We start from the raw sequence: 12,886 nt of genomic DNA, 5'->3' as shown, positions 1-12,886 counted from the left end.
AATTCTCGAAAAAGAAAAGAGTTAAATACTATTCCTGTTGAAAAAGACGTAGTAAAGTCACCTGAAATTGTCCAAAAGTCTGACATAATTTTAACGCCAGAAGACGTTCAGGTACCTGAAAATTGTGAAAATAACGAAATCTCGATAAATTATATCTTTACAAGAGAAAAATGGGACCGAAATAAGACAATTGTCAATGAAATATTTGCATATAATGTGGCATTAAATATCATGCATGAAAGTAAGGATCTTGAGTCAAGAACAATCGAAGAATGTCGATAAAGGAGTTATTGGCCAAAATGGGAAGAAGCCATGAAGGCTGAGTTAGACTCATTTGCAAAACGTGAAGTCTTTTGACCTGTAGTCCGTACACTAGAAGATGTAAAACCTGTTGGATACAGATGGATATTTGTGAGAAAAACGAAATGAGAAAATGAAATTGTACGCTACAAAGCTCGACTTGTTGCCCAAGATTTTTCACAAATGCCCAATATAGATTATGAAAAAACATATTCCCTTGTAGTCAGGGACGGATGTATGTGTATGACCACTACGATTTGAAATTTTTTTAAGTAGTATATGATAATAATATTTATTTGCCCCCACTAAATTATTAAATTTGACCCCACAATAATTTTTTACTCAATTTTTGGTACTTCATAGTCAATTTAAAAATTTCATATTAAATGTCATTAGAATGATCAATTCTCAATTTAAATGAAATTTGTGTTTTTTCTTAGAAATCAACTCGAAAGAGTATTATTTATCTTTTTTTTATATTAGTTTTAATTTTTTTTTCTGTAACTACATTAATTGAAAGAATTTTTTCAACTATGAATCTCAATAAGAATTGACTTCTATTTGTATAAGAAGTAAATTTCTAAATAAGTATTTACTTATATATATGTAAAAGAAATACTACACATCCAGGTCTTTTTATGAACTAAGTCTAACCAAGTTAAATAATAAAACTTAAAATAATATTAGTCATAACTGATTTTTGTTGTCTTAGACAAATTTGATTGGACTTGGTTAACAAAAAAATATGAATATGTAGCATTATCCTATATAAAAAGACAGATATTTATAAGGGTAAAGTATATTTTTTGTCCCCAAAATTTGGCAAAAATTTTAAAAATACTCCTAAGTTTTATTTTATTTTAATTTTGTCCCAGAAGTTTTCGATTTGCATCAAATATACTCTCAGAGGCTAAATTTTCAAAAAATTTAAGACCAATATAACAATAATGCATGAAAATAATGCTTGATTTGCTTGTGTTGAGGGGTTGTTCTTATGAAATTGTTGTTGAATCGATCTTAAATTTTTTGAAAAATTAGCCGTCAGGGGTATATTTGATGCAAATCGAAAACTTATGGGACAAAATTGAAACAAAATAAAACTTAGGGATATTTTTAAAACTTTTGTCAAACTTTAAGGACAAAAAATGATTATAGGATAATGCTACATATTCATATTCATAAAATTTGTAAATGATTATTTTAGTGTTTTAATTTGTAAAATTAGATATAATAAAAACTAATCATGTTATATTTATATCGAAAATAGCTACCTGTGTATATATATTGAAATAAAAAATACACATTAAAAATAAATTAAACAATACATATATTTATATACGAATATACAATGATTAATAAATAATTTGATAACTAATTTTTATGTACACATAATATTTTTATTATAAAATTATTATTATTATTATTATATATATATATATATATATATATATATATATATATATATATATATATTGCCCCCACTATTAAAATTTTCTGGATCCGTCACTGCTTGTAGTGGATGCAATAACATTGCGTTATTTGGTCAGTTTATCCGCATATCATAAGCTACATATGCATTTCATGGATGTGGTAACAGCCTACTTATACGGATCATTAGATCGTGATATCTATATGAAAGTCCTTGAAGGATTAAAGATATCTAAACCATCTAATGAATATTCGCAAAGGTTATACTCAGTCAAATTACAAAGATATTTATATGGTCTGAAGTAATCTGGACGAACGTGGTATAATCATCTTACTGAGTATCTGGCCAAAAACGGATTCAAGAATGATGATATCTGCCATGTGTTTTCATAAAGAAATCTGCATCTGGATTCATTATAATTGCTGTGTATGTTGATAATTTAAATATCATTGGAACCCCTGAAGAGATTCCAACCATTATAAAAACTCTAAAAGAAGAGTTTGAGATGAAAGATCTTAGAAAGACTTAATTTTGTCTCGGCCTGCAGATCGAGCATACAAAAAATGAGATCTTTATTCATCAAACAACATACACAGAAAAGATCTTGAAGAGATTTTATATGGATAAATAACATCCATTAATTACCCCAATGATCGTAAGGTCTTTGGATGTGAAAAATGATCAATTCTGTCCTAAGGAAGAAAATGAAGATATCCTTGATCCTGAAGTACCATATCTTAGTGCTATTGGAGCGCTAATGTATCTTGCTAATAATACATGACCCGATATATCATTTGCTGTGAATTTACTAGCAAGATATAGTTCCTCTCTAATTAGAAGACATTGGAATGGAATCAAATAAATCTTTCGATATCTTTATGGAACAGTTGATATGAGATTGTTTTATCCCTATGGATCCAAGTTACAACTAGTTGGTTATGCAGATGCAGGATACTTGTCTGATCCACACAAAGGGAGATCTCAAACAGAATATCTGTTCACATATGGTGGTACAACTATATCATGGAGGTCAACAAAACAGACAATTGCAGCAAAATCCTCTAATCATGCTGAAATACTAGCGATTCATGAAGCAAGCCGTGAGTGTTTCTGGCTCAGAAGTTTGATCCAATATATTCTGTTATCATGTGGACTAATTGATCATAAGATAGCTCCGACTGTTCTGTTTGAAGATAATACAGCATGCATTGCTCAACTTAAGGGTGGATACATCAAAGGTGATAGAACAAAGCATATTTCTCCCAAATTTTTCTTCACACATGATCTTCAAAATCAAGGGACAATTCATGTCCAACAGATCCGCTCAAGTGAAAATCTGGCAGATTTATTTACTAAGTCACTTCCAAAATCCTCCTTTGAAAAATTAATATATTAGATTGGGATGCGCCAATTTCGAGATATTAAATGATGTCGACAAGAGGGGGAACTGTAATCTTTTTTCCTTGGTCAGGTTTTTTCCATTGGATTTTTCTTGACAAGGTTTTTAATGAGGCAGTTCCCATCACAAAGGATATTATACTCTTTTTCCTTCACTAAAGATATTTTCCATTGAACTTTTCTTTAGTAAGGTTTTAATGAGGCATAATCCTAAATAGTCATCCAAAGGGGAGTGTTATGACGAAGATGGATAAGGACGATGGATGGATCATTTTCCCTATGTTGAAAGAAACAAATTCTTAGGATGAAACAAACTTAATAAAGTTTGAAACATAAACTTTGTATGCCTATAAATAGGCATGAACTGATGCAAAAGGAACACACACAGCAACAATAAAAATACTCTTCCCTCTTTCATATACAATTCCCTTTCTTTCTATTTCTCTCTTTAAGTTCTTAAGTTGCAATATATATAATATGAGTAAATATATAAGTTACTTCTATTATTATAGTGAGATAATTATATTATAGTGAATACCAATACTAGAGTTTTCTATTTATACTTCTTTATTTTATATTTATTATATCTTATTTATTTATTTATTTTACAACAAATTAAGTAATTGTTTGGATTGTTATACGCAATAAGTTTAAAAAGACTTATCAATGGTATTCTTACAGATACTTCGATTGCTTTTGACAGGTCGTATGACATTATCTATTCGATCGCCAGACATGCTACCATTTTACATTAGGAAAGTTGGGTTCGGATATATATGCAGTAGAACTAATGATTTTATCTTTGAGAATGTCTTACTTTTTACATTTCTGAAGCGGAGACCCATATTTTTCACCTTCAGTATGAAGATGAAAGAGGTCATCATCACACTCAGAATGTAGCTTACCATCTTAGCTTACACAGATGGTCACCATCACAGCATCTCTACTCCTAAATCTAGGGCCCATCAAAATTTTACGCTGTCATCTGTGTTGTGATATTTTCCCAAATTAAAAGGATAATATAGTTGGATTGCATTCAAGTTAAAGAGTGTGATAATAGTTTGAAATCTCTGATAATCATGGAATAGCCAAAAAAGAAGGAAGAAGAAAGCGAGTAACTATACTTGTTGGAGTCGCTAGTACAAATACCACAGAAAAGTCACTCTTCGTTAGACGATTCGGTTTCAATAACATAATCCAAATCACACTCACTCTCATCTTCCTCAATACTATCGCGAGATTTGGCAAAATGAATTGGTGTTGCCGCAGTTAGAACTGCTGCATAATTGAAGAGGATGACCTACAACTACCACCTACGTCACTGATCATAGCATATCACTCCATCACATGTTGTAGCATTAGCCTAACATATATATCAAATATTATTTTCACATACTTATTAGCTTCGACCCAAAATGTCCCGTTAAAAAACCTTTGACTAGACAACAATGATAGGAATTTATATGCAATTCTCCCAACTTTTTTTGAACCTATTGGTTTGGTGTTGTTCAAGATGACATTTTTTAGTGTATCTAAAAACATCAAGATGATAAGAGCGCAATATCACTGATAAATTGTACTTAAATATCACTATTTCGTCACCGTTTTTTATGATTTTATTGAGATAAACTACCCCGAAAAAAAATTGAATTCTAGCTATTTGTACGAGGAAACAAAAAAAAGAAGTATAAATAGTAGTAACATAAATGTAGTGTAAGAAATGGTTGAACCAAAACAATCTTTATAAGATCTTTTTTAAGTAGTTATCCAAAGTGTAGACATTCATATATATATATATATATATATATATATATATATATATATATATATATATATATATATATATATATAATTTTGAAGTTGTGTAATATTTTAGATACAATTGATTTTTTTGTTTTGTTTTTTTTTTTAACGTGTCATATCTCGAGTATATAGTATCTAGTTTGTTTTTTTGAAGGATGTATACTCAGAATGTGTAAGGCATGTTTAAATTCATAATTTTTGATAGATTATATATTTCAATAAATTTTATATTTAATTAATTTAAATAAAAATTCAGTATTTTATTATGTATTTGTTAAATTAACAAAAAATAATTTGTTTGAGACAAATAACTCAACACATGGTTAAACGTAAAAAACAAATAGTAAAAGAAACTAAAAACACAAATAGACTGAGAAATTTAATCTGTAGTCATCTTTGACATTACTATAAACAATTATAAGGTCAACATCATTTTAGTCTTAGTAGCTATTAACCGACCTGTTGATAATTGCCACTAATGCTTGAGTCTTTATTTTTGAAAATCTTTTCATTCTTTTATATCTAAACATTCCAAAAAACAACAAAGAAACCACTCAGCATCTCTTCTACTCTTCCTTTTTTTCATGTGTTTTTGTCCAATTTTCAAAGTTTTATTTTAGAGTACTTGTAATAGTCTATAGTCTACCAAAGACAAATACCCAAACACATCACACATGCCAAGTAAATTCACAGTCAAAAAATAAGTAAAAAATATTCTCAACCTCTTTTTTACATAATATACAACATTATCATTCTGCTCAATAACGTCGAATCTACACAATCTTTTCTTTATATTAACTATGCCAACTAAGACAAACTAAAAAAATAACTCCACTTTTGATGGAATGAACCTCCCAAAATAGAGCTAGTGAAACTATAGTTTGTTATATTCTCTAGAAGTATTTCTGTCTGCAAAATTTGTACAAAAAAATTAGTAGTATAAACGTCTTTTTGTTATCAAAATTTCATACAACTCGATCCTCTCCCTTTGCTGTTAACTTAACTGACTTTAAGGTCCTATGGAGTTGGTTAACTAGTTCCAACTCCTATTGGAACAACTCCCTCTTCCGTTGGAAACTCCATAACCACTATAACTCATCCCAAAATTCACAATTACCTATAACAAATTCTCTTTTGTTTGAGACCAAGAAAAGTATCTTGTAGAGCACTGCTTTGTAACTAGATGTCCTCCTTGAATTGAACTCTTTTTTTATTCTCTATCTCCATAGACAAATCTTTGATCTTTTTTTTCTCACCTTTGACTATTTAATTTGTAACTAACAGACATCCTTCTATGGCTTCCTCTGGTGGGTATGGGCTGACTAGAAAGCATTTCAGATAGATTCAAATTATTACATGAATACACAATTTTCTTCTATAATGAACATTCATCTTTCGAAAACCGTCACTACCACTTAAATAAGAAAGCTGTGTTTTCGTATCACTGCATCTTTAGTCTCCAACCCGCGGCCTAGTTTTTTTTGGAGCTTGTACAACCTTCCATTTCACTAAAGGTATCCTATTCTTCCTATCCTCCTTACTCCACAAGAATCTTTTTTTACAAGGATATCAACTTTTTTGCTATTGAGTTTAGTATTTTGTACAAGTTGAAATAGTAAATAGGCAAACTATTAAAAATAAACTTAATAACAACCAACTTACCAGTTTTATTGAGGGTTTTTATTTTCTATAGGCTCAGCTTCTCTTCCAACTTGTTTATTACCGATTTTCATATGTTGACAAGCCTTGAATTTACTTCCAGAGAAATACAAAGATATTTTGACTCGTAAGAATGCCTCGGTACACCTCAATAGACTACACATCTGTCGTGTCCAGTCCTACTCACAATTAACTGGAATCAAGTTAGACTTATCAAAATTAATACTCAACCATGACATCATCTCAAAACACTGCAATAGCCTCTTATAATTTCTGATAATCTCTTCTTTTGGAAGATATAACAGTATAATGTCATCAACAAACTGAAAGTGTGACAATTCAATATTATCCTTGCTAACCAACAAAAGAGAAATACACTTGATTTTTACTACCTCTCCAATCTTCCTATTAAAAAAATTATATATTTGCATTTGTAGTTTTTAAAATATAAAAAAATACTGTTTAAAAATAATTTATATTTATTAAAATTAAAAATTTAATATAATTTTATACGTTAATAATATCTAAATTTATTTTTATATTTGTAAATATAATCTTTTAAATTTTAAAAACTATCTTATAAAATATAATTATTATTACTTTAAATTATTAAAATTATTTTTAATTTAATTTACTAAATATAAATGTTATAATTTTCAGAAGTTATCTTTCAGAAACCATCTTTAATTCTAATGTATTTACAATTAAGAAAATGAATTTGTGTCCTCCAGGGTCCAATATTAAAGATAGAACACTATTTTTGTGTGTGTGACAAATAAACACAACGCATTGACTATTAACAATTTAAACATTAAACAATAAACAAATTAGTCATTTTTTCAAATTAAATCCAGATAATTTATAAATAAATAGTGATTGATTGATCAATCCATCTTATAAATAATCCGAAGTTTTAAAAAATTGACATAAGTTAGTATAAGACAACCGACCTTATTCAATTTAAGTTTTAAAGACTAAAACGATGGTACTAAGACAAATTTTATTATTAACATGACATTTTAACAAACCAGTAAAAAATTGTTGGTGAATTATATGGTAAAGATGTAAGTTTACAGATTTTTTCTTTAATAGAATGAAAAATATATTAATAAAAGTAGGACTCACATTTTAAATAATAATAAAATAATAAAAAATAATCATAAAAAAATTATATTTTTTTTCTATACCAGTTCAATCTGTACAGTAGAGTGTTCCAAAATTAATTAGCTATTTATCTATTAAGAACTAAAACAGTAAAACGGTTTGAAAATATACTTTTAGATACTAGATTAATATTTTAAAATATTTGCAAGCTAAGGTAAAATACTTTTCTAATTTTAGAGATTAAGTTGAATCTTTTGTCAAATTTAAACAAAACTATCATGATTCGTTCTTCTACTATTTTGATTAAAAACCAAATGAAATGATATGAAGTCCTTTTAGAAATATTTAAACCTAAACCCAATTTTCATAAAACGTGTGTTAGATATCAATGATGATAATCAGAAGATCAAAACATGTTTGTTAATGATGGATTCCCCCCTTAATTATGCATTATTGTTACAATTACTGCAAATCCTAGTGTGCTTCAGACACCAGGTGAAAACGATGGACGTAGCACATTATCAGTTGTCAGTTACTTTACAGCGCTACAATTTATGCGTGCTCCACGCGCCTTGTACATCCAATCCTATCTAGCGTTGAAGCGCGTGCAAAACTAATCTCCCACTCTAGCGTAGTCCATAGTACATAGTAACAGCATAACTACCCCTTCTAACTTGCGCAGTTACGCACTGTATGCTATTTTTTTTTTACCAAAATAGAAAATTTGAACCCATAATTTTTTAATTAAATATGGTTAATTGAATATGAGAGACTATACCATTTAAGTTATAACTCATCGACAACGCACTGTATGCTATTGCTATCCCTTAATTAATCAGTTTATCTTTATTTATTTTTTTGATTATATTTATTTTTATCTTTATTATCTCAAATCTTAAAATTAAAATGAAAATTAAACTACTCTGTTACTAAATATACTGTTAAGTTGAGTGGGGTTTGGTGTTTATTTTTGCCTAAGAAAATACTACGCATCCTTTTAAATTTAACTTTTATTCAACTTTTTAATCTAATAATATTATCATAGTTAGCTATCTTTTAAATTATTTTTTTAATCAATCTTCTGGTTTTTTTTTTTACCAAAAATAGAAGACTCGAACCCGCAATCTCTTAATTGAGTATGGGGAGACTATGTCATTTGAGTTATAACTCATTGGCAATCAATCTTTGTTATATTAATTTAAAGAAAATAAAACAAACATATCTAATAGATATAATATTTCTTTTCAAATTTTAAAAGATTAAAGTTTAATTTAGAAAAATAAGTACAATATACTAATATATTCCAAAATTTCTTAAAATTATTTTTTAAACTGAATTTTTGAATTTTAGTTTTTTAATCTGTATTTCAAAACTAAAAAATATTGTATCTATTGAATATATTTATTTTAATTAAAAAAATTAATATAATAAAAAGTTAATTAAAGAAGTAATTTAAGAGATACTTAGATGTACTGTTTTGCTTAAGCTTTTCAATTTACGGCTAAATATCATATTCTCCTACTTTTATCCTAATTTAACCATTAATCCATAAGCTTCCAAACGTAAACGCGTACTCATTGTTGATACTAACAAAAAGCATAAAGCAATTCACTCATTTTCCTTTTTATTCAATCAAATTTCCCTCTAGAGAGAAGAAAATAGAGCAAAACCAAAGCGGATAATTAAAGTTAATAATGATCCATTAACTCTATTGGAAAAAGATTCACAAATTAGGGTGAAAGAGTAAAAAAGGTTAGTTGTATTTGCATGATTTTGGTTGTTTTTAAATTATTGCGGTAAAGGGGGGAAACACAAGTAACCAAAAACCCAACTGGGTCCAATCAGTAAACCAGCTGTCAAACTCGAACCCATCACACTGTTTCTCTTTTTCTAGTTGCCTTTTCCCACGGTATTCAATCCGCGACTCCGCTTTCCCCAAAATACCCTTTCAAATATTATCATATCTTTTTAGTTTTATTATCATATCATCTCTTTTTTTATTAGATAAGATAATATAATATCTTTAGTATTTAGATTAGAAACGATAATATATAAATAAATAACATAATTGCGTTAAGCAAGTATAAGAACATTAACGGCAAACAGAGAGAGCCCCTTTTCCACACACACTCTTTTGCGCTGCGAAGGAGGCAGCAGCGGCAACACCACCAACCAAACTTTTCTTTTCGTCTTTTATTTTTTTATTTTATTTTTTTGCTTCCAAACACAAAACCATGGAGGCGCAACCTCCAACGCCACCACACACCGCACAGCCTCCGCCGTTGTCTTCGGTGGCGCCGCCGCCACAACAACCTCAGCAACCAGCGCCGCCACCGCCGTCACACCTGAACTACCCTGACTCGGTGGACTCGTCCCCACGCTCTCGCAACACGGACTCATGGGACGAGCCCTTCCCGCCGGCGTCATCGAAGCTCCGGCTTATGTGCAGCTATGGCGGCCACATCGTTCCCCGGCCTCACGACAAGTCGCTCTGCTATGTAGGCGGCGACACTCGAATCGTGGTGGTTGAGCGAACAACTTCACTCGCGGACCTCTCCACGCGCCTCTCAAAGACGTTCCTGAATGGAAGACCGTTCAGCCTCAAGTACCAGCTCCCCAACGAAGACCTGGATTCTTTGATTTCTGTTACCACCGACGAGGACCTCGACAACATGATCGACGAGTATGACCGAACCAACAACAACCCTTCCGTGAAACCCTCGCGAATTCGGCTCTTTCTCTTCCCAACAAAGCCTGAATCGGTTCAAAGTATTCCGCCCATTCTAGAAAGTTCCGCCAAGTCTGATGATTGGTTCCTCAACGCCCTAAACGGCTCTGGATTGCTCAACCGGGGTTTCTCTGACTCTGCCTCTGTGAATTGCCTTTTGGGTCTCGACGACGATGCTTCGGGGAATAATGTTGACCATAGCTCAAGGGACCCTGTCGAGGCTTCTTCTCAGCCTGGATCTTTTGGAAACGGCAAGAATCCGAAACAGGAGGTTCATTCTGTTCCCGATTCGCCCATGCTGGAGACTACTTCTTCGTTTGGCTCTACTTCTTCATCGCCGTCGCTGGCCAATTTGCCGCCGATTAGGGTTCATGTGGAAGATGGCAGCGGTGGCGGCGGGGTTAGGATGGTGCAGGATCACAAGGTTTTGGGAATTGAGGAGCAGTTTGCGCAGATGGGTGTGAGTGTTGCCGGTGGATTGGGGCAGAAGCAAGACGAGGGGCTGGTGGTGCTTTCTTCGCCTCCGCCTCCGCCTGTGCCGGTCACTCTATCTGCCGCTGGGGTGGGTGTGCCTGTTAGCTCAGCGCTGGTGGCTGGGGAGTACCAGAACAGGGTTTTCTCCGATGATGAGAGATCGGATCATGGCGTGCCTGTGGGTTACAGAAAACCACCGACACCTCAGCCACAGTTGCAGCAACAACCACAGCAACAACCACAGCTTCAGCCTCAGCCTCAGCCGCAGCAAACACAGTCACAGTCACAACCTCAACATCAACAGGTTTTACAGCCTCAATTTCAACCGAAGTCAACTGGCGTCGTTGATTTGCCTTCTCCAGATTCAGTTTCAAGGTATTCTCAGTTTCATCCTTCTCTTTGTTATTCATTATATGCATGTCGTTTTGGGTATGTGAATTCGCAATTGGATCATTCATTAATTGTTTCATTCATCTGGATGGTTTGTGAATTGTCACTTGGTATCACTGCGTGTTATTTTTATGATTTGGATTTGGATTATTGTAATTCTGGAATGCTGGATTGGTTTGGTACTGTCTGAATTAGGGTCTTGTTGGTGGTTTTGTTTTGATCCTGCAGTGATAGTAGTCTTTCAAATGCAATCTCTCGGCAAAAAGCTGTGATCTATCAAGACCAAGTTCAGATTCAGCCTGGGACTACAAGGGTTCCTAGTAACCCGGTTGATCCAAAACTAAACGTGTCCGATCCTCATGGTCGGATCCAGATGCAGCAGCTTGTACAGGACCCAGGATACTTGTTGCAACAGCAATTTGAACAACAGCCGCCGCAGCAGCAGCCTCAACAGCAACAACAGCAGCAGTTCATTCATGGTACTCATTTCATTCACCATGCTCCTCCTGGGGCCGTGCCGATATCCGCCTACTATCCAGTATATCCTTCCCAGCAACAGTCCCACCACCAGGTTTACTACGTTCCTGCGAGACAGCCCCCGGCTTACAACATGCCTGTTCAGCAGCCTAACATGGCTGAATCCGCCTCAAGCATTCCTTCCAGCCGTCCCCAGACTCCGCCAAATCCCACCACATTGGTTCCACCTTCTGCAGCTTACAACCCCATGAGAAATGCTCCCATGCCCAAGACTGAAATGACGGCAGCTGCATACAGAGCTGTGAGTGCCGGTACCCCTCAATTGGTTCAAGTTCCTACCAGTCAGCATCAGCAACAGTATGTTGCTTACTCCCAGATTCACCACCCTTCTCAGTCTATTGCTCAAAATTCTGCTCCCCCTCATAATTATGCTTTTGATTATGCGGATCCGGCACATGCTCAGATATACTACTCTCAACCTCTGGCACCCTCAATGCCTTCTCAGTACCAGACCATGACAGCCGCTGCCATGGTAATGCCGGACGGTTCCACTCAGCAACCCTCGGACAACATGAAGCAACAGATAAGAACTTCACAGCCATTATAAACTTGTCATTAAAACAAAAGTGAAACAATTTTGAAGAAAACCGGTTTGGTTTGCCCTTTTTAAGTTTTATATATGTAGTTCCAGTCGGTCAGTCATGTTTGGTGCATGTTTGTGGTTATCTATTTGCATAGAAAAATAAGAAAAGAAACTCTGATAATCTTCTTCTCATCCCTGTAAAAGGAAATTGGTCCAAGGTTTATACTGTAAAAGTTCAAGTCTCTAAAACATTTTATTGTGAAGGTCATATATCAATTCCTGAAATGATTGTCATATATAAATATATTTTGCCATTGTTTTCTTTTCTTTCTTTGGTATGTGATTTATTTTTTCATGGAAATTTTGATTGATTGTGGCCATTTCGGTTGTTGGACTATGATTTTGTCGTTCTTCTCTGCTATATCCATCTTCGCCTAGAAGGACCACAACTACGCACTTTTACATAGAAAAATGAATTTTTAATCACACGTTTATTTGGCCCTTTCATCCTTCTTGCTCGTTTTCTATGGAAAATCATGTT

General features: G+C 33.0%; 1 protein-coding gene across 1 annotated transcript; it reads left to right on the top strand.

Moving 5' to 3' along the window:
• Window positions 1-9,613: 9,613 nt before the first annotated feature.
• On the top strand, window positions 9,614-12,672 carry LOC112775656 (uncharacterized). Its single transcript, XM_025819445.2, has 2 exons — window positions 9,614-11,270; window positions 11,514-12,672. Exons 1-2 carry the CDS (start codon window positions 9,928-9,930, stop codon window positions 12,367-12,369), a joined length of 2,199 nt encoding a protein of 732 aa, XP_025675230.1. The 5' UTR covers window positions 9,614-9,927; the 3' UTR covers window positions 12,370-12,672.
• Window positions 12,673-12,886: the final 214 nt, after the last annotated feature.

This window comes from Arachis hypogaea, chromosome 19 (assembly GCF_003086295.3).
Source record: "Arachis hypogaea cultivar Tifrunner chromosome 19, arahy.Tifrunner.gnm2.J5K5, whole genome shotgun sequence".
Lineage (NCBI taxonomy): Eukaryota > Viridiplantae > Streptophyta > Magnoliopsida > Fabales > Fabaceae > Arachis > Arachis hypogaea.
This window is presented reverse-complemented; position numbering and strand designations above follow the sequence as displayed.

Coding starts and splice junctions, on each gene's coding strand:
- LOC112775656 (XM_025819445.2), top strand. CDS start 9,928: ATGGAGGCGCAACCTCCAACGCCACCACACACCGCACAGCCTCCGCCG. Junction 11,271..11,513: donor TCTCCAGATTCAGTTTCAAG/GTATTCTCAGTT, acceptor TTGATCCTGCAG/TGATAGTAGTCTTTCAAATG.